The sequence below is a fragment of the Mustelus asterias genome, chromosome 15 (assembly GCF_964213995.1).
Source record: "Mustelus asterias chromosome 15, sMusAst1.hap1.1, whole genome shotgun sequence".
Taxonomy (NCBI): Eukaryota; Metazoa; Chordata; class Chondrichthyes; order Carcharhiniformes; family Triakidae; genus Mustelus; species Mustelus asterias.
Window position 1 is genome coordinate 78,658,851 of NC_135815.1, and position 27,102 is coordinate 78,685,952.

Genomic DNA, 27,102 nt, shown 5'->3' on the forward strand with positions numbered 1-27,102 from the left:
ACTGTATTCTCTGCAACCAAACCATCATGAGGGTACAACGCTTGCCACTAAGGATATGGCAGCCACCTCAGGAGGAGGCAACTGGCATACAAATGTTCCAGTTGGGCTGTCCCAGATCACTTCATCTATATACAATGGTTGTCTTGGCTCCCAGCCAAATATACATAATGAGGATTGTACCAGACACATATTAAGCTTGTTGGCTGCAGTCACTGGCTTGGTGCCTCACTATGTGCAGTTCCTGCCTATATGCTATCCTCTAAAATAAAGGCAGTGTCAGTACCTGAGTTGGTGGCTGTGAGTGTGAGATCGAGTAACGCTGTTTCTTCATTCAGCATGTTGAAATAGCCGTGCCCCAGAGAAAACATTGATTGAATGACAATTCAAGCTATGATCTCTGCTGTCAATTTCACATGTTTGTTTACACAACATTAAGCGCTTTCAAGCATTTGTGGTTTTTGTTATTGATGCTTTAAAGGATCTGGATGATTAACATTTTTATTAACTTGTAGTGAAATGACTTTTTTTAGTCATGAATGAATTACCATTTTCAAAGCTTTTATGTTTACCTGTTCCACTGTCTCAACAGGGTTCATTAATTCTAGACAATGTTTTGTGGCTTAATGGGCATGTAAGTGCCATAGCTTGACATGGAGTGCATGAAGGGCCATGAGTGATGGGTGGAATAGCAGAGCTTGGCATGAGGGACCAGAAGGGATAGGTGGGGGCATCAGGTGGTTTGGAGGGTGAGGGGGTTTGAGGGGTAAGGGCTGGAGGGTCTTTGCGTTTTTATTTTAACTAGGACAATTGCACCAAGGCGGGCCTTTTAAACGGCCTGCCTCCATACCTGGCAGCCTCTGCGGATGCCTCCAAACGTCTCCTTGGGTCGGCTGGCTTAACTCCAGCCCACACCCACCCCCGGCAATGAAGATCCTGCCTTTGCAAGCTCTTTCTCCTGGGGCAGGTGAGACAAACTGGGAATTTTTGCAACTCCCGCTACCTGCTTCAAGGATGAAAATCCAGGCCAATGTTTCTTTACTCTGCACGATGCACAGGCCAAGACTGAGCTGGAGTTCATAGAATCATAGAAACACTACAGTGCAGAAAGAGGCCATTTGGCCCATTGAGTCTGCACCAACCACAATCCCACCCAGGCCCTACCCCCGTATCCCTACATATTTACCTGCTAATCCCTCTAACCTACGCATCTCAGGACACTAAGGGGCAATTTTTAGCATGGCCAATCAACCTAGCCCGCACATCTTTGGACTGTGGGAGGAAACCGGAGCACCCGGAGGAAACCCACGCAGACATGGGGAGAATGTGCAAACTCCACACAGACAGTGACCCAAGCCAGGAATCGAACCCAGGTCATTGGAGCTGTGAAGCAGCAGTGCTAAACACTGTGCTACCGTGCTGCCCATTTTCCATTCTCCGTGGCAGTGCCAGCATGTGTTCTGGCAGGCCTACCAATCCACCAATCATTTCTATGCACATTGCCCATTTAAATCCCCATCTGAATTCTCTGCAAAAGAGTTTGTTTATGACCTCCTCCTGGCTGCAGTCACTTGCTTGTTGCCTCATTATGTGCAGTTCCTGTCTGTATGCTACCCTTTAAAAAAGGGCAATGCCAGTATCTGTGTTGGTGGCTGTGAGTATGAGATCGAGTAACACTGTTTCTTCATCATCAGTGTCCTGCTCCTCTTGGCCTTCACGCTCCCACGTCACTGCTTGGCCAAATGGTATTTTTGGGTATCTAAAAGAAGAAAGGCACATCTGTAGCATTGTGCTGAATGGAGAGAGAAATGTAAAATGTTCATGTTGACCACATTTGCAGCTTGTGTATCAGCAGAGATTGTGGGATGAGGGTGAAGTTGAATGTGAGAAGATGGGTTAGGTAGAAACATACTAGGTGGGATTCTCTGATCTCATTCGTCCTGCCCCTGCTGCAAGTGAGAATAAAGAAACCCATCCGCATGCGAGGTTGGAGGTTTCTGGCGACTGTCTTCTTCTGAAGACTCAGCCCTGTCATTAGCACAGTTTTAGTGGTGGCCTCTCCAATGATGGTGACTATGTTCCATGAGGCTGAGGACAAGCAGCTCTGTCTGTTCCTGCTGGTTAGCTACGCTGCTTGAGGTTATGCGCCACTTTATCCTGCAAGAAAAAGAAAAGCGAGTCAGTGAGTGTGATGCAATATATTTGGGTAATGTGGCTATCATGATTGAAAGCTGGCAATGTGTGCAAGATGTGAGGTAAGTGTATGAGCTTGCAGCAGTGCTATGCGTATGAGGCTGGTCTGAATGTGAGTTATGAGACATGCTTGATAGAGACTGTTGGTAGATGAGAGAAGAGGGTGTGGTGAGTTGAGCAGTGAGGCTAGTGGATCAGTCATAAGGATATGGCATTTAAAGATTCATTTACTGACAGTGACCACTTTCAGGAGGTCATTAATCTTGCAGCACTGCATCCAAGTCATCGGGATGACATTGTTTTCATTGAATTTGAAGGCTATTTGTTCCATTCCCTTCTAAGTGCTGGACGGCCTCCAGGTCTCCTGTAGGAGAGGATTTCTCTCCTCCTGTTCACCTCCTGCATCAGGACCTCGCGTTTCGCATCAGACATCTGGGAACCATTTTTGGTCAGGTTGTGCCATCCTGCCTACTTTTGTTGGTTACAATGCTCTTCAACGACTTCCAGTAGCTGTGGCAGCCACTGTGCTGCTTTTAAGAGATACTGTGGCCATAACGGCTTCCTGCAAGTGGCAGGTAACCAGTTAAGGTCATATAAAGACCAATTAAAGCTATGGATCATAGAATCCCTACAGTGCAGAAGCAGGTCATTCGGCCCATCGGGTCTGCACCAACTCATCAACAGAGCACCTTATCCAGGCCCTATCCCTCTAACCACACATATTTAACCCACTAATCCCTCTAACCTACACATCTTGGGACACTAAGGGGCAATTTACCATGGCCAATCCACCTAACCCACACATCTTTGGAGTGTGGGAGGAATCTGGAGCACCTGGAGGAAACCCACACAGACACAGGTAGAATGTGCAAACTCTGCACAGTCACCGGAGGCCAGAATTGAACCAGGGTTCCTGGTGCTGTGCGGCAGCAGTGCTAACCCACTGTGCCACCATAACCTCAGTTTTGAGTGGCAATAGATTTTTGGACAATGAGAGGATTAAGAGATATGGGGAGCAGGAAGGGAAATGGAGATGATATAGAATATTTATATGAAGCCTTGGTTAGGCTGCATTTGGAGTATTGCCTGCAGTTCTGGTCACCACACTACCAGAAGGATGTGGAAGCTTTGGAGAAAAAGCAAAGAAGGTGTATCAGGATGTTGCCTGGTCTTGAGGGTGTTGGCAATGAGGAGAGGTTGAATAAACTAGGATTGTTTTCACTGGAAAGATGGAGGGTGAGGGAAGACCTGATAGAGGTCTACAAAATTATGAGAGGCATAGACAGGGTGCATAGTGAGAAGCTTTTCCCAGGGTGGAAGTGTCAGTTACAAGGGGACACAAGTTCAAGGTGAGAAGGGGAAAGTTTGAGGGAGATGTGCAGGGGAAGTTTTTCCACACAGAGTGGTGGGTGCCTAAAACATCCTGCCAGAGCAAGTGGTGGAAGCAGGTACATTAGCAACATTTAAGAGGCATCTGGATGGGTATATGAATAGGGAGGGAATAAAGGGATACAGACCTGTACCTGTACAGTACCTGATACGCTGCAAGAAAGGATGTCCCGAGGCATGGTACATTGGGGAAACCATGCAGACGCTACGACAACGGATGAATGAACACCGCTCGACAATCACCAGGCAAGACTGTTCTCTTCCTGTGGGGGAGCACTTCAGCAGTCACGGGCATTCAGCCTTGGATCTTCAGGTAAGCGTTCTCCAAGGTGGCCTTCACGACACACGACAGCGCAGAGTCACTGAGCAGAAACTGATAGCCAAGTTTCGCACACATGAGGACGGTCTAAACCGGGATGTTGGATTTATGTCACATTATCAGTAACCCCCACAGCTTGACTCCTGGACTTGCACAATTTCACAAGCTGTACTGTCTGGAGACAATACACATCTCTTTAACCTGTGTTGAATGCTCCCTCCACCCACATTGTCTGTGCATTTAAGACCTGGCTGGCTGTAGAGATTTGCATTCTAATCAGTATTCTGTAATTTGATTTCTGTGTCTGTGCCCTGTTTGAGAACAGAGACCACTCCATCTGACGAAGGAGCATTGCTCCGAAAGCTTATGGTATTTGCTACCAAATAAACCTGTTGGACTTTAACCTGGTGTTGTGAGACTTCTTACTGTATAAAAATTGGTGCAGAAAGAACATTTCACTAGAGAGTAACATACTGAAAAACACTTTCTACTTGTTTTGAAATTTTGGTTGTATATATAGGGCAATATTTTGGAAGCCAACCAGAGGTGGGAACGGAGGCAGACGGGCTTGGAATATCCTGCCACTGGTTGACATGCCAATTTCCCAGCATAGTCTTGCGTCTGAACTATTTCTAAGGAGGCTGAGTCGGGGATGAGACAACTGCCCATCTGCAAGTGGCCAACTGAAGCCATTAAGGCCAGTTTCACTGACTAGAATCACCCAATGGGCAATTGGAACACAGACAGTGAAAAGGGACCGTTTCCCAGAGGCAGACTGGGGAGCGAGCACTCCTAAGAATCCTCTTCCATTGCACTAAAATTACCCTCCGCAAAGGCAGCTGTGGCTATTGTTATTCTCAAAGATTTTAAAAAGGCAGAGAGGGCCCCTCCACCTTGAGGCATCCTCTCTCTCTAAGTGGGCTATAACCTTTTCAATGTGAAGGACTTCTATTGGCCCTGCAGCATTGTGAGCCCACCTACTATCCTTAATTGAATGGTGTGCACACCCTCTGGCCATTAAGTGGCCAATCCAAGTAAAATCAGTCTTTACGTGTCACTGTGTTGGGACTGGCAAACAATCCTGACTCTAGACCAAAGATTCGGCAAATAATTTTTATTTTAAGGTAGAGAAGGGAATCTGTTAGTTCTACATTAATTGTAGGCAGATGATGGGCATTAACTAGGGATTCACTTGTGCCCCTATAACTACATGCACTGTCCCTCCATAGTTTAACTGGTTCATCATTTTGCTCCAAAAGAGTATAAATACACACAGACTGCAACTGCAATGATTATAGTAATCCATAACTGTGTAAATAAATGCTTATAAGAGATCGGTTCCAGTTATATCCTTCATCAACTGGCTTTAGTAATAGAAGTATCCAGCACAGAAAAAGGCCCATTGGCCCATCATATCTGTGCCAGTCAAAGATAAACCATCCAACTATTCTAATGCCATTTTCCAGTACTGGGCCCACAGCCTTGTATGCCTTGGGAAGTGCACACCTAAATACTTCTTAAATTTTATGAAGGTTTCTGCCTCCACCACACTTCCAGGTATTGAGTTCCAGACTCCCACCGTCCTTCAGAAGAAAAGGTTTTTCCTTACATTCCCTCTAAACCTCCTGCCCCTTACCTTAAATCTATGCTCCCTAATCATTGATCCCTCCACCAAGGGGAAAAATTCCTTCCTGTCTACTATAACTATGCCCTTCATAATTTTATACATCTCAATCATGCCCCCCCTCAATCTCCTCTGTTCGAAGGAAAATAACACCAGTCTATCCAATCTCTCTTCATTATTAAAATTCTCCAGCCTAGACAACATCTTGGTTAAAATCTCCTCTGCACCTTTTCCAATGCTATCACATCCCTCCTATAATGTAGATTCCAAAACTGCACATAATACTCTAGCTGTGGCCTAACCAACTTTTTATATAGTTCGAGCATAACTTCCCTGCTCTTAAACTCTATACCTCAGCTAAGAAAGGCAAGTGTACGTTATGCCTTCTTAACCACTTAACCTGCTACCTTAAGGAATTGGTGTACATGCACACCAAGGCCCCTCTGATCTTCAGTGCTTCCCAGGGTCTTGCTGTTCATCATGTATTCTTGCATCACCTCACACTTATCCATCTTTTTGACCAACCAAATAAACTAAATCAAATTATCAAGGGACAAATTAAAAGGGGCAGCTCCTAAAAGGAGGGGAACCGCCCGAAACAAAAGACGAAGTAGAAAGGAAACTTAAAACATAAAATTAAAATATGATTAAAAGAGTCGATAATGCACCCCAGCCCGTGGTGCCCAGCAGGCACTGAAGACATTAACAGTGCCCTCAGATACTGCATACTCCCTCTCCAGGAACACCCGGCCACGAATATAGCCACAGTAGAGGGGCAGACAGTCGGGTTGGATGATCCCTCGGTCGCCCGCTGCCTGGACCTGTTTATGGCGAATTTTGCCACTCTCACACTTATCCTGGATTGAATTGCATTTGCCATTGATCAGCCCATGTGACCAGTTATTTAGCCTGTAATCTAAGGCTATCCTCTTCACTATTTATTTCCTCACCAATTTTCATATCATCTATGAACTTACTGATCAACCCTCTTGCATTCAAGTCTAACACTAGTGCACTCCCTATGTTATGCAGTGTGTGCCGGCATTGTCACATTATTAAATATGTGAGTTAATCTCTCGGTGCAGCATGAGGTCATCCCACGACACTAGCAATATACACTCAACAGAGCAATTGGACAGCAACCTCACACCTACAACACATTGTTAACTCCATTATTTGATCAGGGATACAACAGGAGATAATCAAAGTATTCTCGTTAATATTTTGTTGTTTTATTTGTTTCATTAAAGTAAACATTTTAGAACTATCCAATTGAATGTTTTAGTGTAAGCTAAACAGAATGTGCATAATATGGATTCTTTGAAAGAAGATTGTATTTATACCTGTAGCAGGGGATACGGAAACCCCTGCTTTCTGAGAGCATTAAAACAAAGTAGATTAGTTAAAAAAAAGGGACCACAGTGTGCCTTAACTACATCAAAAGGTATCACAATGTGCCTCACTTATATATTATACAAAGGTATTGTCTGTATAAGCACATATATAACCATTTTTGAACACGCATTATAGATTTAAACTGTATTTTTGTATTTTCTTGTGAGCTTTGGCCAACAAGCAATTTACCCCTTGGCATAATGGGAAATAGGTTTGATTAGACAGACCGCATTCTTTTGGAACAAAGAAGTATAAAGCATATACCCTGGGGTATATGCTTTATATAAGGGGCAGGCCAGGCAGATACAAGCTATCAAGGTTTTTGAAATGAATAGAAAGATTTAACTTCTAGCTGCAATGAATATGAAGGAACTGGATAGGGTAGAGATGGAGAGATTCTTTCCACTTAGAAAGGAAACTAGAACTAGAGGGCACAGCCTCAAAATAAAGGGGGGTCAGTTTAGGACAGAGTTGAGGAGGAACTTCTTCTCTCAGAGGGTGGTGAATCTCTGGAATTCTCTGCCCACTGAAGTGGTGGAGGCTACCTCGTTGAATATGTTTAAATCACGGATAGATGGATTCCTGATCGGTAAGGGAATTAGGGGTTATAGGGATCAGGCGGGTAAGTGGAACTGATCTACTTCAGATCAGCCATGATCTTATTGAATGGCGGGGCAGGCGCGAGGGCTACATGGTCTACTACTGCTCCTATTTCTTATGTTATGTTCTTATGTTCTAATAGACATATTCAGCCTCCACTGATTATAAGGGACAAAAAACAGATAAGGAAGATGACTCCTTTCTCGTTCCCAGGACTGCAGGTGTTAGGAGTGACCCTTGAACCTACCAGATTTGCGTAGGTGAAGATACTAGGCAACGGGGGGGATGAATCAATGGGTTCAGTTGACGAATGAATCCCTAATTCTGCTAGAAGGTCAAGTGCTATTGGCCAAAGTAAATAAAGAGTATGAATGTAATTGGACCATCCAGTTTGGATGACAGGTGGGGCAGGAGGATCAAATCTTCAGAAGTGTATATCTGTTATACTCATGTGATGTAACATCAGAGAGAGATTAGAATCCTCTGACCATCTCTCTCCCAATACGTGTTGGTCAAATAAAGAACGTCTTTAACTGTATGCTGTCTTTCGCAAGTCTTTGTGTTTGCTGAGATTGGCTGAATATAAGACCCCCAGTGGGACACCCCGAGAAAATCTCCTTACGATACTCTAATATTTCAGTTGGACATAAAGACGATGGTGATGTTTTTAAAAAACTATATTAAGATTGCATAACAATGTTCCAGGAATCAGTCCCATCCAGAAAGGGATTACATATCCAGTTTCAACTTCAGTCCCGGCGCAGCTTTGTAATGAAATGTGCCAACCCATTCATAGTCATCTTCATCTATGAACTTGCCTTCTCCTTCCAATCTGCAAAGGAACAACTTGTGAAAAAGTATATAATTGCAATGACATTTATAAATTCCTTTATATAAATTATACATTAAAACATCTAAGTAGGATGGAATGAACATTGAATAAAATAGATAAGCTTATTAAAAGCTTAGCTCTCTACTAATATGCTTGTTAATGAATTCTCTAAGAAATCAGTATAACAGCCACTCATGTGTGTTCACTAAAGCCTAAATAAAACCTAATATCTGAACTCCAGAGAAGAAATTTGGTGAAACATTGGCTCACAAATCAAATATGATGGCATTCTGCGTTGAGAAAATACTGAAAGCATCTTTTGATAGATCAGCTAGAGAGGACAGTGCGAAACTGAGCCACGTACGATCAGATGATACAGCACAGGAGGAGACCATTCTGCCCATTGTGCCTATGCCCGCTCCTCAAAAGAGCTAACCAATTAGTTGCACTCCACTGGTCTTTCCTCAAAACCCTGTAAATTTTTCCCTTTCACTAGTTTATCGAATTTACTTTTGAAAGTTAATAATAAATGTACTTCCACCACCTTTCAGGCAGTGCATTCCAGATCATCATACCTCATGTTATAGAAAACCTCTCCTCATCTCACCTCTGGATCGTTTGCTTAAATCTCTGTGCTTTGGTTACTGACCTTCTGCATTGGAAATAGTTTCTCCATCAAAACTTCATTATTTTAAACACTTCTATTAGATTTCTTCTTAATTTTCTCTGCCCTTAAGAAAACAGTTTCTCCAAATAACTGAAGATCCCTCATCCCTGATACCATTTTTATAAATCTCCCCTGCTCCCTCTAATGCCTTGATATCCTTCCTAAGTGTAGTGCCCAAAATTGGACTCAATGGCCGGAATCTTCCGTTCTGGAGTCTAGATTTGACAGCAGACATGGAAGTGGGAGTGATTCCTGCTGAGGTGGGCAGGACGGTTGACCATGCACAATCTTGTGCTGTTCAGTTTATTACGAATGCATCTGCGAGGAGCTTGTTGAATCAAAGAACAAAGAACAAAGAAAATTACAGCACAGGAACAGGCCCTTCAGCCCTCCAAGCCTGCACCGACCATGCTGCCCGACTGAACTAAAACCCCCTTCCCTCCCAGGGACCAAAGCCCTCTATTCCCATCCTAATCATGTATTTGTAAAGGCGCCCCTTAAATGTCACAATCGTATCTACTTCCACTACCTCCCCAGGCAGTGAGTTCCAGGAACCCACCACCCTCTGTGTAAAAGACTTGCCTCATATATCTCCTCTAAACTTTGCCCCTCGCACGTTAAACTTATGCCCCCTAATAATTGACTCTACCCCCCCACTCAGAACAGATGCAGGACGTTCTAGAGGAAGAGGGTGAACAGCCAGCTGTTGTGGTGCATATAGGCACCAACGATATAGGTAAAAAATAGGATGAGGTCCTATAAACTGAATTTAGGGAGTTAGGAGTTAAACTAAAAAGTAGGACCTCAAAGATAGTAATCTCAGGATTGCTACCAATGTCACATGCTAGTCAGAGCAGGAATGTCAGGATAGCTAAGATGAATACGTGGCTTGAGAGATGGTGCAAGAGGGAGGGATTCAAATTCGTGGGACATTGGAACCAGTTCTGAGGGGGATGGGACCAGTACAAATCGGATGGTCTGCACCTGGGCAGGACTGGAACCAATGTCCTAGGGGGAGTGTTTGCTACTGCTGTTGGAGAGGGTTTAAACTAATGTGGCAAGGGGTTGGGAACCGATGCAGGAAGTCAGAGGGAAGTAAAGTGGGGACAGAAACAAAAGGCAGTAAGGGGAAAAGTGAAAGGCAGAGAAACCAAAGTCAACAATCAAAAAGGGCCACAGTACAGAGACTGTGGGAAACTCAGTGAATGGGTGCAGTAAGGCTAAGAGAAGTAAAACACAGGGAGAGTGTACAAAATCTGACCGGACAGATGGTCTGAGAAAGCAGGGCAGAGAGCAAGGGAAGTCTATTTAAATATAAGATGCCTGACGGGCAAGGCAGATGAACTCAGGGCATGGACTGGGATATTATTATAGCTATACTGAAACGTGGCTAAGAGATGGGCAGGACTGGCAGCTCAGTGTTCCAGGATACAGATGCTATAGGAAAGATAGAACAGGACGTAAGAGAGGAGGAGGAGTTGGGTTTTTGATTAGGGAAAACATCACAGCAGTGCTGAGAGGGGATATATCCGAGGGTTCGCCCATTGAGTCTATATGGGTAGAATTGAAAGATAAGAAGGGAGAGATCACCTTGATAGGATTGTACTACTGGCCCCCAAATAGTCAGTGGGAAATTGAGGAGCAAATCTGTAAGGAGATTACAGATAGCTGCCAGAAAAATAGGGTGGTAATAGTCGGGAACTTTAACTTTCCCAAAATTGACTGGGACAGCTACAGCATTAGGGGCTTGAATGGAGAGAAATTTGTTGAGTGTATTCAGGAGGAATTTCTCATTCAGTATGTGGATAGCCTGACTAGAGAGGGGGCAAAACCTGACCTCTTCTTGGGAAATAAGGAAGGATAGGTGACAGAAGTGTTAGTGAGGGATCACCTTGGGACCAGTGACCATAATTCCATTAGTTTTAAGATAGCCATGGAGAATGATAGGTCTGGCCCAAAAGTTAAAATTCTAAATTGGGGCAAGGCCAATTTTGATGGTATTAGACAGGAACTTTCAAAAGTTGATTGGGGGAGTGTGTGAGCAGGCAAAGGGATGTCTGGTAAATGAGAGGTTTTCAAAAATGTGTTAACCAGGGTTCACGATAAGCATATTCCTTTTAAAGTGAAGGGCAAGGCTGGTAGAAGGAGGGAACCCTGGATAACTCAGGATATTGAGGCCCTGGTCAAAAAAAAAGGAGGCATATGACATGCATAGGTAGCTGGGATCAAGTGGATCCTTTGAAAAGTATAGGGGGTGTAGGAGTAGAGTTAAGAGAGAAATCAGAAGGGCAGAAAGGGGACATGAGATTGCTTTGGCAGATAAGGCAAAGGAGAATCCAAAGAGTTTCTACAAATACATAAAGGGCAAAAGAGTAACTAGAGAGAGAGTAAGGACTCTTAAGAATCAACAAGGTCATCTACGTGTGGATCCACAAGAGGTGGTTGAGATCCTAAATTAATATTTCTCATCAATATTTACCCACGGCCCGGAATGCAGCCCCCATGGACCAGACCTATCGCGGGCCCGCCGCTCCCCCCCCCCCCCCCCCCCACCCCCCCACCGATCACATGCAGAGTGGCAGCAGGCCCCCCTCCCTCCCCCACCGATCGCATGCAGAATGGCAGCAGGCCCCCCCTCCCTTCCCTCCCCCCCCCACCGATCACATGCAGAATGGCAGCAGGCCCCCCTCCCTCCCCCACCGATCGCATGCAGTGGGCCCCCTCCCCCCATTGGTCCTGTCCCCTGGCCCACCCCCATTGGCTTTGCCCCTGGCCCATGCCCCATTGGCCCCACCCCCTGGCACTGCCACCACAGGCCCCATCCCCCATTGGCTCTGCCCCGGCACTGTCCCCCACAGACCCTGCCCCCATTGGCCCCACCCCTGGCACTGCCCCCACAGGCCACACCCTTCATTTGTCACACCTCCTTGGCACTGCCCAGTGGGCATTGCCAAGGTGCCAGGCTGGCACTGCTAGGGTGGCACTGCCAGTCTGGCCCTGCCCAAGGGGCACCCCCACTTTGCACTCAGCCTCCCTGGGGAGCCTCAATGGCCTCCGGTTCCACCGGCAATGCTAACACAACTGTTCCCCATTATGGGGAGCAGGTGTTTTCCTCGCCGGAGAGAACCTCTCCTGGCGAGGTCACAAAGGCAAGCAGGCCCAGACGATTGAGCGCCGGGCTCATTAAACACATTGAAATGTATAAGTTAAATAAATTAACCAGCCTCTCGCCCATTTCCGGCGAGAGGCTGACCGCACCAGAAATCCGGGTGTTGTAAAATCGCAACAGGTGCGATAACTGCCGCCATTTTCTCCAGCCGCTTTGTGCCCGATTTTATGACATTTTTCCGCTGCAAAATGGGCGTAAAGTGGCCGAAAAATTCCACTCCATGTGCCAAATGGTCTCCTTCAGTGCTGTAAAGTTTTATGATTCTATTCACGCATATCTTCTCCTTTAACTAAATAACCAGATCTCTTTTAATGTTTATAGTCACTCACTTGTTCTCATTGAAGCTTCCAATATATTTGAACCCATTTGGCCATGTATAGGTCCCCATACCGTGGAATTTGTTGTCTTTAAATTCTCCTTCATATATCGCACCTGATGGATGCTCTAGTTTTCCAGTGCCATTTATCTTTGAGAAAGAAGCACAAAAGTTCCATGAAGGTAATGCAATGTATTAGAAAATTGTTATTGAATGACTTACTGAAGGAATGTAAGGAAAGGAATAGGTCAATCATTCAATGATGTTACCATCACTGAAGCCCCCACTGACAACATCCTTGGTGTTACTCTTGACCAGAAACACAACTGGACTAGCCATATACACAGTGGCTACAAGAACAAGTCAGAAGTTTGGAATACTGCGGCGAGTAACCCACCTCCTGACTCGCCAGAGCCTGTCCACCATCTACAAGGCACAAGTCAGGAGTGTGATGGAATACTTCCCACTTGCCTGGATGGGTGCAGCCCCAACAACACTCAAGAAGCTTGACACCATCCAGGACAATACAGCCTGCTTGAATGGCATCCTTCCAAACGCAGGACCACTTCTATCTACAAGAAGGGCAGCAGATACATAGGAACACCACCACCTGCAAGTTCCCCTCCAAGCCACTCACCATCCTGATTTGGAAATATATCGCCGTTCCTTCACAGTTGCCGGGTCAAAATCCTGGAATTCCCTCCCTCATTGGCATTGTGGGTCAACCCACAGCACATGGACTGCAGCAATTCAAGAAGGCAGCTCACCACCACCTTCTCAAGGGCAACTAGGGATGGGCAATAAATGCTGGCCGGCCAGCGACGCCCGTGTCCCACAAATGAGTAAATAAATGAATAAATAAAACCCACAGGACGAGGATTGCAGTGTTTCAAGAAGGCAGCTCACCACCACCATCTCAAGGGCAACTAGGGGTGAACAATAAATGCTGGCCAGCCAGCGACGCCCGTGTCCCATGAATGAATTTTAAAAATCAGCTCTTTGAGCCTCTCCCCACCCCCCAATCAAATAGCTCATGGCTAATCCATATCTTAACTTCATTGACCAGTCTGATTCCTTGTCTAACAAAAATCTATCAATATCAGTTTTGAAATGTTTTATTGGCCTAGACTCTCCAACAACCTTGTGGGGGAAAGTTCTGTATTTCCAGTTCCCTTTGTGTGAAGAAGTGCTTCCTGACGTTACCACTGAATGGGTTTATTAAATCATGTCAAACACTCTGAACATGGAGGGTATCTCAAACATCACAAGCAGAAGAAAAGGATGAATGAAATCAATCAGAAAATAAATTAAATAAATTGCAAAACAAACGGGCCTTTTAATGCAATTCTGTGAATTAGCTGAATCCTTTGCTAGACCAGCTCTCATACCATAACCTTGTTATAAAATTGGGAATGTACATTTTTGATAACTGACTGGAAATCCTGCGAGGTGGTAGCATAGCAGTATAACGCAGAGGCCTGGACTAATGGCCTAGGGGCATGAGTTCAAAGCCCACCACGGCAGCTAGGGAAATTAAACTGCATTAATAAATCTGGAACAAAGACTGATTGGGAAATGGAAGGGAGGAAGGAACTCATGAAAATTACAATCACCAAGTAAGTGGTATTGAGCAAATTGTTGGGTCTGCAGGTAGACAGATTCCCTGGTCTGGATGGATATCACTCTGAGAGCTTGAAAGAAGTGGCTAAGGACATAGCTGATGCATTAGTTTTAATCTTCAAAAATTGCCTAGATTCGGGGAAGGTTCCATTAGATTGAAAGGTAGAAAATATCATTCTTTTATTCAAAAAGAGAGGGAGACAGAAAGCAGGAAACTACAGGGAAAATGTTAAAAGCCATTACTAAAGATGTTATAGTACGGCACTTGAAAAAAATTCAAGGCAATCAGGTAGAGTCAACATCGTTTTGTGAAAGGGAAATCATGTTTAAGCAATTTACTGGAGTTCTTTGAAGGAATCATGTGAGCTGTGGATAAAGGGGAACTGGGGATGTGCTGTACTTAGATTTCCAGATGGCATTTGATTACATTCCACATCGAAGGTTATTGCGTAAAATAACATTGTGGGGGTAACATATGGCATGGATAGAAAATTGGCTAGCTAATAGGTAACACAGAGTTGGCATAAATGGGTATTTTTCTAGTTATGATGTGGAGATGCTGGCGTTGGACTGGGGTAAACACAGTAAGAAGTCTAACAACACCAGGTAAAAGTTTGTGAGCAGACCTCCCACTCCACCTGACGAAGGAGCAGCACGGTCTGAAAGCGAGTGGCATTTGCTACCAAATAAACCTGTTGGACTTTAACCTGGTGTTGTTAGACTTCTTACTCTTTTTCTAGTTGGCAGGATGTAACGAGTGGTGTGCCACAGAGATCAGTGCTGGGGCCTCAACGTTTTACAATTTATATAAATGTCTTGGCTGTAGGGACTGAAGGTAGGGGGCGGAATTTTCCTTTTTTTCTTCTAAGTGCTGGGCCAGACGAGAAAAGTGGTGTGCAGCTTGCCAGTTGCACAGATGGCTTTTCTCGCCATATTGTCCAGCACTTAGAAGAAAAAAATTCTGGAGGCATGTCTCACACTGTCACGGTGGTGGGGCAGGGCCTGAAAAAGCTGACAACTTCGGGTATCCAGAGATGAGGCCCCCTTTTTAAAGGGCGCACTGATCTCTGGTTAAAAAATAGGAGACGCCCCCATGCACATCAGAAACCTCACCCACCCCCCCTACATACACGGGGAACCCCCTCCTATGGAGGTCCCCATAGGACGGCTTAGTACTAGGATGCCAGGTGGCAGTGCCAGGAGCTGTACTTACCTGTGGGCCCTGGCAGGTTCCCTCTACCTGGTTCCTATTTCTAAAATAAAAGCAAATTACTGTGGATGCTGGAATCTGAAACAAAAACAGAAAATGCTAGAAAATCTCAGCAGGTCTGATGGCTTCTATGGAAAAAGAACAGAACAAAGGTTTCGAGTCTAGATGACCCTTCATCAAAGTCCTGGGTGGGAAATAATTACGTCATTGGTGGGCTGGGGACAATCGCATCCTGAGCCGGTGAGAATCTTGGTTTTGATCTCTCGTGGGATTTTGCACTGGTGTCAACATTTGCGTCCACAGCTAACGTGGGCACAAAATCCCAGTTATAGTTTGGTGACAAACACAAAGATAGGCAGGGAAGTAAATTGTGAAGAGGGAGTAAGAAGGTTACAAACAGACATAGATAGGTAAAGTGAGTGGGCAAAAATCTGGCAAATGGAGAATAATGTGGATAAATGTGAAATTGTCCATTTTGGCAGGAAGAATAAAAAAACTTATCTAAATGGTGAGATTGCAGAACTCTGAAATACAGAGATCTGAGTTCCTAGTGCATGAATCACAAAAGGTTTGTATACAGGTAAAGCAAGTAATTAGGAAAGCTGGGAGCTTATTTGTTGTTATTTGTCATAATTTGTTATTATTTGTTGTGAGGGGAATTGATTACAAAAGTAGGGAGATTATGCTTCAGTTATACAGGGCATTGGTAAGATCGCATTGTAGTATTTTGTACAGTACTGGTCTCATTATTTAAAGAAAGATGTAAATGTGTTAGAAGCAGTTCAGAGAAGGTTTACTAGATCAATACCAGGAATGGGCGGGTTATCTAATGAGGAAAGGTTGGAGAGGTTAGGCTTGTATCCACTAGAGTTTAGAAGAGTAAGAGGTGACTTGATTGAAACCTTTAAGATCCTGAGGGGTGGCTGTGGAGAGGATGTTTCCTCTTGTAGAATCTTGCACTAGGGGTCAATTTTTAAAAATAAGGGGTCACTCATTTAAGATAGATATGAAGAGAATTTTTTTCTCTCAGAGGGTCGTGTGTCTCTGGAACTCTCTTCCTTAAAAGGCAGTGGAAGCAGAGTCTTTGAATAGTTTTAAGGCAGAGTTAGATAGATTATTGATTAACAAGAGGGTGAAAGGTTATCGGGGGGAGACAGGAATGTGGGGTTGAAGTTACAATCAGATCAGCCATAATGTTATTGAATGGTGGAGCAGGTTTTGAGGGCCCAAGGGGTCTACTCCTGCATCTAATTTGTATGTTCACAACTAGTACCTGTAATAATGATCATGAAACTACTGGATTGTCATGCAAAGCCATCTTGTTCACTGATAATTAGTCTTTAAGGAAGCAAATCTGCAGAGTCGTACCTGGTCTGGCCTATATATGACTCCAGACCCACACCAATGCGGTTGACTTTCTCTAAAATGACCTAACAAGCCACTCAGTTCTAGGCAGCTGATCACCATCTGCGAAAGAGCATTATGGACGGGCAATAAATGCTGGACTGGGTGGCACGGTGGTTAGTACTGCTGCCTCACAGCTCCAGGGACCCAAGTTCAATTCCAGCCTTGGGTTACTGTGTGTCTGGAGTTTGCATGTTCTCCCCATGTCTGCGTGGTGATTGGTCATGCTAAATTGCCCCTTAATGTTCCAAAATATATAGGTTGGGGGATTAGCAGGGTAAATATGTGGGGTTACAGGGGAAACCTGATTACGGGTCGGTGCAGATTCGATGAGGTGAATGGCTTCCTGCTGCCCTGTAGGAATTCTATGAATGTCTGCATCCTAAGAACGAACATAAAATCGTATCAAATTATAAGTTTAGCATTGTTAAACTTAGATTAACATATCAACCATCAGCTTTTCAATCCATTGCATCAGTTTGTTAATGTTTTACAAGAGAAATAGTTACTTTTTTAAACTGGCATTGAAAGTTGTCAACATCAAATAATCATTTATTTTGAGATAAAAAGAGAAAATGCAGGAGATACTCAGCGGGTCTACATCTTTGTAAGTGAAACAGAGTTAATTGGGGCAATTCTCTGGCCCTGCGCACCCTGGCACAAGGGATGGGGCCTGAAGGGTGTTCCTGAAGGGAGCATGGCTTTAGGCAACCCCATAGAGGAGCGTTGCGCACTTGGTGGGGGGTGCCTGAGGCCTTGTGTCGATGAGGATGGATGGGGGTGTGCCAGGTCACCCTCATGTCTGCATGGGGGGATGGGTGATCTGGACATTTAGTGACGGAGTAGAGGTTGGTCCTCTGGGGTGAAGGGTTGGGGGTGTTCCCATGTTGGAGGTGTGTTGCAATGTCTGTGGGAGGGGCAGGGGGACCTTCAACTTAACTGTGAGATTTAAAAGCAGTATCCCAATCTCTGAAGAGGCGGATTTACCGGCTTCCTTTGGTCCAGCACATCTCATTGCTGGCAGGAAGCTCCCCAATCTCCAAAAAAATGACTTAAGTGTGGGTGGATTGCGATGTGGATTGGGCTGAACCACTTGGCAGAATTCTCACTGCTCTTCACGCCGGAGATGACACTTAGGGGGGGGATTCATCGACCCTGTTCACCACCAGCGGGAATCCCAATGGCCTGCTGAATAGGGCATTGGGGCTAAAATGGGATTCTCATTTACCCGGCCCGCCCCACTGGCCACGATTGGGTTCTTACCGGGTAATTATGCAAAACCCCCCATGCACCCACATCCTCAGCTGGAAGTCACGTGTGTTCGATTTGGTGATGTTCTTGAAAAGTGGGGCCCTGGGGCAATGAAATTCAAGGGGGAGCAAGGAGGTAAGTGGCCATTGTTAAATTTATCTGTGTTGCATCGGGAGTTGAGCGTCTTAACTGGGGAAAGTGAGGGTCAAGCAGTAGGGAAGGTGACCTCGGGGTCCCCCTGGAACACGGGTGCCTTGGCTAACCAGCTTCCTTGTGCGTTTAAACATTAGCAACTAACTCTCACCACGTTAGTTTCAGGCACCTGACTGTTAAAAGTGTCTATTCCCCTTTGCGTCCTATAACAGCTCTGAAGATTCTGCTCAGTGCTAATCCATGCACTATGCCCATCTGGACCCCTGCATACTTCTTCCAATCTGGCCTAGCCCTGAGTTTATTAAATGACCGCCAGCTGTCGCCAGCCCTCCCAGAACTCCTCTCTCTCACAGGATATGTTAGTGCACCAAGAGCTCTCTGCCTTGTAAGCCTGAATGAGCACAAGCTGTTGTTCAGCTTGTTAAAGTGAGAGTTCATGGAGTTCCCTTCATTCACAGTCCCACAGCAGATGAGGGAAAGGAAATCGCTGAAGTTAGTGCATACAAGGATCAGATGCTCCAGTAGCAAGTGAAAGATGTGCTGGCAGCAGCCCACATCACATCAAAAGCTGCACTGACAAGACATTCATTGAACACTCCATGAAGGCTGCTGCTCTCTGTCCCTGCCCCACATCTGTTCTCTCTGGTCTCATCCTTATCCCTCTGGATAACATGAATACACTGGAAAGCTTGCAGGAGATCATAAGTGCCTTTTGACAAGACTCTCACCTTAGCCAGTGGCTATATCACTCAGTGATGCCAAGGTTCCAGCAAAGGCACATCTCTCACTGACCAAATCCTTAGTCTGTGGCACCACTTCAACTTCTTCAGAAAGATGCTTGCCTTCACACAATTAACATCCTGACCACACAAACAGCTGCCACAGCTCAGGCAAGAAGCCACAAGGGGCCCTCATTGAGGAGAGGCCCACTTGCACTCTCTGGGAAACCCAGAGGAACGGCCACAGCGCACTTTACTAACACCCAGTGTAGCACCCACAGGCTCCTTATGTGTGAAGGAGGGATTGTGACTGCAGCATTTCAAACCAAGGAGTCGCCGGCAACTCCCTGAAGGCTACCGGGGTGTAGTGTCAACTGTGGTTCCTGAAAGGGGCTGGGGCTTTGTGGGGTGGCGGGCGATGTACTGTCAATCGAATGTTGTGTGGCAGGTCATATTGTGTCTTCCCAGCTCTTTGGAATCTGCCGACCTGCCAGGAAGAAGGTGATGTGATGCTCACTTAGGAGGTTCCACCAGGCATCCTTCCTTGCCTGAGACACCAAGAGGTGCCCTCTCTCATCCATGCTAGTCCTGGTCCTCCTACCAAGTTCCTCAGCATCGATAAATCAGCTATCCCCCATGGACTAAACTTTATCAAGTCTTAGGGAAAGAAGCAGTCACAGGCAGGGACATGAGGCTCACAAGCATGGGACCACCGAGTGGCCTCCACTGTCACCACATCATGATGCGCTCCATAACTGATGAGGTGAAGGGAGGGATGATGCGGACAGGAGGCCATGTGGCAAGATGAGGAGATATGGGGCAGTGTCTGTGACCATGCAAGCTATCTGGTGTGGGCAGCAGCTGCTGTAAAGCAGCTGGGTAGCAGAAATGCTGAGGGTTGGTCAGCCTTTAACAATTTGATCACAATCAGGATTAGAGGGGAGGTTACAGTGAAAGGATGGATTATATTGCTCACTATCTCTCTCTCATTTTTCCACATCCTCACAGATTGAAGATGAATACTGGTTTGGAGCCAGGCCAGCTTGTATTATTGCTGCTGATAGGTATCAAGGTACGTAGGAGGTGGTGAGAGTGCCAGGGCAAGCCCAGGCTTGACCCAGAAACCACAGGAACCAGCCATCAGGGTACTGCCACAGAGGCTCAGGTGCTGGCCGTCCATCAGGCTGAGGTGGGGAGGACAACGATACTGTTGTACACATGTCTACAGGAGGCCCTCGCTGGTCTTTTCATGAGCTGTCAGAAAACATGTGCCGCTGACAACACCACCTACACAGGGACACAATGTGGCACCTGTGGCAGGTACTTGTACACCTGGAACAAAGAGGAGGAAGAGGACACCCACTTCAGTGGCTGTGAAAGTCACGGTTGCCCTGAACGTTTATGAAATTGGATCTTTCCAGGGCTTGAATGGGGACCTGTGTGGGATCTTACAATCCTCCATGCACAGGTGTATCTGCAAGGTAATGAATGGCTTGTATGCCCGAGCATCGGACTATATCACCTTGAACATGGACCAGGTCCACCAGGATGCCCAGGTTGCAGGATTCATTGTCATCACTGGGATGCCCCAGGTCCAGGGGGTGCTTGATGGCACCCATGTTGCTCTTGGAGCACCATGTTGAGAGGGAGTGCCCTTCATCAATAGGAAGGGGTTCCACTCCTTTAACATATAGCTGGTGTGTGACCACCAGCTCAACATTATGCACGCCTGTCCACATTTTCCTGGGAGCATGCACAATGCCTTCATTCTGGCAAACTTGGAGGCATCCGATGCCTTTGAGGGTAAACCTCGACCAAGCGGTTGGCTAGTGGGGGACAAAGATTACCTGCTAAGCCATGGTTAATGATGCTTGTGCGGAGACCCCAGACCGAGATGGAGAACTGCTACAATGAGGTCCACTCTGCCTCCAGAGCATCATCAAGCGGTACATAGATCTTCTAAAGATATGGTTCCGTTGACTGGACTGCTCTGGCATGGCTTTCCAATACAGCCCCCAGAGCTTGGATCATGGTCCCTTGCTGTGTGTCACAAAATAACCCAACAGCAGGGTGACATGCTGGAGGAGGAGCAGGAACAAGCAGTCTCATCGGAGGAAGAGGACCGGAAGATATTGAGGAGGAGCCCAAAGAGGACCCGGAGGATGCTGGACAGGCGATGGCCAGGGTGCTACAGGGCCGGAGGACCAGGGAGGCTCTTGGAGCCTCCAAATATGCTGACTAGGAGGATAAATATTCGACAGCTCATTCCCTACTCGCCCCCCTCTTTTCCTCAGACCAATGGTTTAATAGTGAATGTTACATTTTGTGCCCCTTTCTCTCTAACGCTGTAAGACATCACCCATGCCAACTCAGTGGTCCTGCAGTCCAACTTCTTAATCTTTCGTGGCCTCCCACTACTTCTAGGTGTTTCCAAAGATGGCATATCAGAGCGGGGGCGGCCTGTTGTTTTCTGCACCCTATGGTCTGTGATGCCTTTGGCAGGCATTCTCTGGAGGGCCTTGACTTGGAGGGCTCCGGCCAATTCTGGGTGTCACAGGTGATTTGTCACCTTGTTCTGCCTGCTTCCCAGGAGATGCACTGGTGTCAAGATAGGGGGTGTGGGGGTTCCGAATGACTAGAGACAGTCTGGGTCTACCTAGAGGAAGGTCCAGGGATGAGCTCCAGTGCATCTCCCTCTGTCAGGTGCTCTGTGGCTAACCTGGGTCACTCGCTGGGATGGAGGGGCTGCTGAATGAACTCCAGATGCCACAATGTGATCTGGCAATGCCAATCCTGGAGGCCCGTCATTGTCTGAGCCATGTTGGCAATGACCAACGAAGGTCCAAGTTCTGGAGCACCGCTGCAATGTCCAGCTGCACCTGTGAGATGTCCGTGTGTGACTGCGTCCTTCTGTCCTGCGCCTTAGCCATTGACATCGCGGAGTGAGCTAAGCCTTGGAAGTCATGAGACATGGCTGGGATGTCTTTCCCGAGGCTTCCTACTGCAGACACCACCCTTGCAGTATTGGTTTGGGTACCAAGCATTGCCGACACCATCTCCTTTTGGAAGCATTGGACTCCTCCAGGTGGCCTTGCAATTTCTAGAATATTGTTGACACTTCCTCCTGTAAAGCCTGGCTCTGCTTTTGCATCTGTGCCAGTGCTGGGATGACCTTTTTCAGTGAATCAACATCTGCCTTGGGGGGAGCTGGTTCGTGGGAGCCAACAGACCTCCGAATGCCACCTCGCTTGGAAGTTCCTACTTCCATCTGATGTGCAACAGCAGCCGTGTGGTACTCACCACAGAGTGCCCCAGAAGCCTGTCCACTAACATGTCCCACTGAGGTGAGTGTCTCTGCGCTGGTGGAAGGTGCTGGTGAAAGCTGTGCCGAGAATTTGGTGTCCTCCCCAGAGCTGTCTGTGGTCAAAGGTGCTCTGATGGGGTCTGGGAGCCCAGATGGTCTAGCCTCATCTGATGGAGATCCTGGAACAGACATGACATGGGGTCAGCTGATGGGAATATCAAGGGTGTGGAAAAGGATAGTCACTTGATATAGGTCATCTGGATAAAGGTGCATCAGACTCTCACTTCCTTGGGGCATTCTGACCTTTCAGTCTGCCACTGCTCGCTCAGGGGCAACCCCATGATTACCAGGGCCCTCTCCTCACAGGGGGTGAGGACGCATAGCTCGGGCATGCACCTGCCTGTCTTCCCACACTCCCTCCTGTTGTGGCTTATCTTGTCCTATGCTGGCACAAAGAGGATATTGTGAGACGGTGGCCCAGCGGTTAGGGGGGGATTCACAGCAGGTGCTATTTATGAGCACTGCAACTAGTGATGAGGATTGCTGCAAACAAGGGTGGGGGAATATAAGGAAGATTAGTAGTTGGGTGCTTGAAGGTTGTAAGGTTTTAAGTGAAATGCCAGATGCTGCCTGGTTTGGAGGGTAGGTCTTATGAGGAAAGGTTGAGGGAGCTAGGGCTGTTCTCTCTGGAGTGGAGGAGGCTGAGGGGAGACTTAATAGAGGTTTATAAAATGATGAAGGGGATAGATAGAGTGAACGTTCAAAGACTATTTCCTCGGGTGGATGGAGCTATTACAAGGGGGCAAAACTATAGGGTTCGTGGTGGGAGATACAGGAAGGATATCAGAGGTAGGTTCTTTACGCAGAGAGTGGTTGGGGTGTGGAATGGACTGCCTGCAGTGATAGTGGAGTCAGACACTTTAGGAACATTTAAGCGGTTATTGGATAGGCACATGGAGCACACCAGGATGATAGGGAGTGGGATAGCTTGATCTTGGTTTCAGATAAAGCTCGGCACAACATCGTGGGCCGAAGGGCCTGTTCTGTGCTGTACTGTTCTATGTTCTAGGTTAGGGATGGGAGTGATGCCAGGGGCAGACAGATGGGTAGTCACCCTTGCAACTTGGAGCATTCATATTCTTCCAACATTGAAGTGCGGTCCTCCTTGGGATGCTGTTGCAACTGACTGCCTCTGCCACTGTATCCCAGGTATCAGCCACCAGGTTGTCTCCTCCCAAGCCTTGGAAAGAGAGTGGCCACTCTCTCCTCAACAGCATCCGGCCCATATCAGCATTCAGAAACCTTGGTGCAGGTCTTCTTGCAGCCATGGTTCTGGCTGAAATGAGCTTGGATGCTGCAGGGAGCGCTTAAATGTTGCTCCCACTTGTCAGGGCTAAGAGCTGATTCCAAACTCCAGCGACTCAGCCACTGCTGGAGTGGGAAAATCAATGTGATTTACATTGGGGCCAGGCTGGCCAATTAGAATAGGCTAAATGAGGCCTGCTGAGCACTGCCAGCATAGGCATTTAGAGCCGATTCAAGTGAATCATGCCCTTGGTCATTTTTTGGGAGAATTCGGCGCAATGTTTCAAATCTGTATTCAAGTCAGGTGCTGCCAGACTTGCTAGGTATTTCCAGAATTTTCTGTTTTTATTTCAGAGTTCCAGCATCAGCAATATTTTGCTTTTATATCCAGTTACAGGTATGTGTCTAGTCACCCAGAGAGATTTATTCATCTCCTCTGCAGCATTGGCAGAGGGTTGGGATGCTGCTACCATCTTGCCATTTTAGCTGGATAAAATGTGTGGGATGGGGAGATTACAGAAGTGAAACAGGTAAAGCAGATAAATAATTTAACACAATAGTTTGAAATGCAACCATGCTGGTGTTTATGCTCCTCTCAAGCCGCCTCCCAACACCTTTCATCTAATCCCGAACAGTGGCAAACTTGTACTATCTACAAAATGCATTGCAGGAACTCACCAAGGTTCCTTAGGCAGCACCTTGTAAACTCATTGCCCACTACCCTCTAGAAGGACAAGAGCAGCTGATATCTGAGAACACCACCACCTGGAGGTTTCCCCTCCAAGTCACTCACCATCCTGACTTGGAAATATATCGCCTTTCCTTCACTGTCACTAGGTCAGAATCCTGGAACTCCCTCCTTAACAGAACTCTGGGTGTGTTTACATCTGAGGGATTGCAGTGGTTCAAGATGGCTGCCCACCACCACCACCTTCTGAAGGGCAACTAGGGATGGGCAATAAATGCTGGTCTAGCCAGCAGCGCCCACATACCATAAATGAATTTTAAAAATCCAATCAACATATCCTTCTATTTCTGTCTCCTGTACCTGCTTATCTAGCTTTCTCTTGAATGCATCAGTACTGTTCACATCAACTACTCTTTGTGGTAGAGAATTAGTTGTGGGATCGGGTAACTGTGTCTTATCGTATGCTGCTTCCATTGCTTGGGCATGCATACAGTCCTGTGTTGTAACTTCACCAGGTTGGCATCTTATTTTTAGGCATGCCTGTTGCCGTTCTTGACATGCCCTCCTGTGCTCTTCATTGAACCAGAATTGATGCCCCAGCTTGGTGGTAATGGTAATATGCCAGGCTACGAATTTACAAATTATGATTGAATACAATTCTGCTGCTGCTGATGGCCCGCAACTTCTCATGGATGAGACCCGCCGCAACAGGTCCATAGCAGACGCCATCTCCCTGGCCCTGCACTCAACCCTGGAACACCTAGATAACAAAGACACCTCTGTCAGACTTCTATTTCTTGACTACAGCTCAGCCTTCAACACCATTATTCTCATGATACTCATCTCCAAACTCCGTGCTCTGGGCCTCGGCAACTCCCTCTGCGACTGGATCCTGAACTTCCTAACTCACAGACCACAATCGGTAAGGATAGGCAACAACACCTCCTCCATGATCATCCTCAATACCGGTGCCCCACAAGGCTGTGTTCTCAGCCCCCTGCTATACTCCTTATACACCTATGACTGTGTGGCCAAATTCCCCTCCAATTTGATTTTCAAGTTTGCTGATGACACCACTGTAGTGGGTCGGATCTCAAACAGTGACAAGACAGAGTACAGGAATGAGATAGAGAATCTGGTGAACTGGTGTGGCAACAATAATCTCTCCCTCAATGTCAATAAAACGAAGGAGATTGTCATCGACTTCAGGAAGCATAAAGGAGAACATACCCCTGTCTACATCAACGGGGACGAAGTAAAAAGGGTCGAGAGCTTCAGGTTTTTAGGTGTCCAGATCACCAACCACCTGTCCTTGGTCCCCCCCCCCGGCCGACACTATAGTTAAGAAAGCCCATCAACACCTCTACTTTCTCAGAAGACTAAGGAAATTTGGCATGTCAGCTATGACTCTCATCAACTTTTACAGATGCACCATAGAAAGCATTCTTTCTGGTTGTATCACAGCTTCGCATGGCTCCTGCTCTGCCCAAGACCGCAAGGAACTACAAAAAGTCGTGAATGTAGCCCAATCCATCACGCAAACCAGCCTCCCATCCACTGACTCTGTCTACACTTTCCGTTGCCATGGCAAAGCAGCCAGCATAATTAAGGACCCCATGCACCTCGGACATTCTCTCTTCCACCTTCTTCCATTGGGAAAAAGATACAAAGTCTGAGGTCACATACCAACCGACTCAAGAACAGCTTCTTCCCTGCTGCCATCAGCCTTTTGAATGGATCTACTTTGCATTAAGTTGATCTTTCTCTACACCCTAGCTATGACTGTAACACTACATTCTGCACTGTTTCCTTTCCTTCTCTATGAATGGTATGCTTTGTCTGTATAGCACACAAGAAACAATACCTTTCACTGTATACTAATACATGTGACAATAGTAAATCAAATCAAATCAAATCAAACCGATGTCCAGTTTTGAGTTGCTAGATTGGTTCAAAATCTATCCATGAAATGAAACAAATCATTTGGAAAAACAAATTAAATCTTGAAAAACATGTTTTGAAGTAATTGAAATGAAATCACTATTGAAGTGGAGATTCAGATAAATTTTGAAATGTAAACTGATTCCTATGGCTTTAGGTTTCCACCTGGAATTTCTGCTACTTAATTAAAGTATCTATGTTCCAAATTAGTAGTGGTTCTTCAATGGTAAAACAACCAACTGATATTCCCACATTGAAGGGCTGCCTGCAGTTCAAGGGCCATTTAATTCTGTGTTATGACTGTTTGAATTGATGACTAGTTTTACATTTGGGTCATGCAGTGCCAGATTAACCAAATCAATAGTCTCCATAAGTGTGGAACATCCAGCAGTCCTGAAAATGTGGTGGTCATTTCGATCATCTGTTTGGGAGTATGAGCTGTCCTGACCAAGAAAGCACTCAACTTTTCGTATTGAGGAGTTTCACAGCAAATAATCTGTTTAAAAAGTGCTCTGTGGTTCTCCAGAATGAGCTTGTGGCATAAATGTTGACAGCTATGATCATTTTCTCTGTGCTTTAAGAACTTTCAATGCTGTGGTCTTGGTTACAGGTCCAGCTTCAGAAACCTCCAAAGCTGCATGGCTGAAGTCCAGCCTTCAGAAAGAGTGTCTGGATAAGGTCTTAGAAAGTGTGCCTCAGTGTTATTATATATCCTACTAGATGGCCATAATGGCCTATCATTCCTCTGGTGCTGCTGGGTTAACCTAGCTTCCCTTACTTGTAAGTTTATTTATTAGTGTTACAAGTAGGCTTACATTAACAATGCAATGAAGTTACTGTGAAAATCCCCCAGTTGCCACTCTCCAGCGCCTGTTCGAGTACACTGAGGGAGAATCTGGCATGGCCAATGCACCTAACCAGCACGTCTTACAGTCTGCTGACTCCTCTTCTTTTTCCTCCATTCGAATCATGTAAAGTGTGATCCCTACTGTTCAGTCCTCAAGTC

The 27,102-nt window shown here is 46.2% G+C and overlaps 1 protein-coding gene across 3 annotated transcripts in view; it reads right to left on the reverse strand.

The window, feature by feature from the left end:
- Positions 1-8,120: 8,120 nt before the first annotated feature.
- The window catches only part of morn2 (MORN repeat containing 2), a 43,656-nt gene continuing 24,674 nt past the window's right edge, over positions 8,121-27,102 (reverse strand). For 2 of the 3 annotated variants that reach the window (XM_078230207.1, XM_078230208.1), the window contains 2 exons: positions 12,515-12,651; positions 8,121-8,349 (listed from right to left, as the gene is read on the reverse strand). In XM_078230207.1, coding sequence (XP_078086333.1) covers positions 8,247-8,349; positions 12,515-12,651 — 240 coding nt within the window. In that variant the 3' untranslated portion in view covers positions 8,121-8,246. The remainder of the gene's footprint in view (positions 8,350-12,514; positions 12,652-27,102) is intronic. The other variant, XM_078230209.1, reaches the window with a different exon arrangement.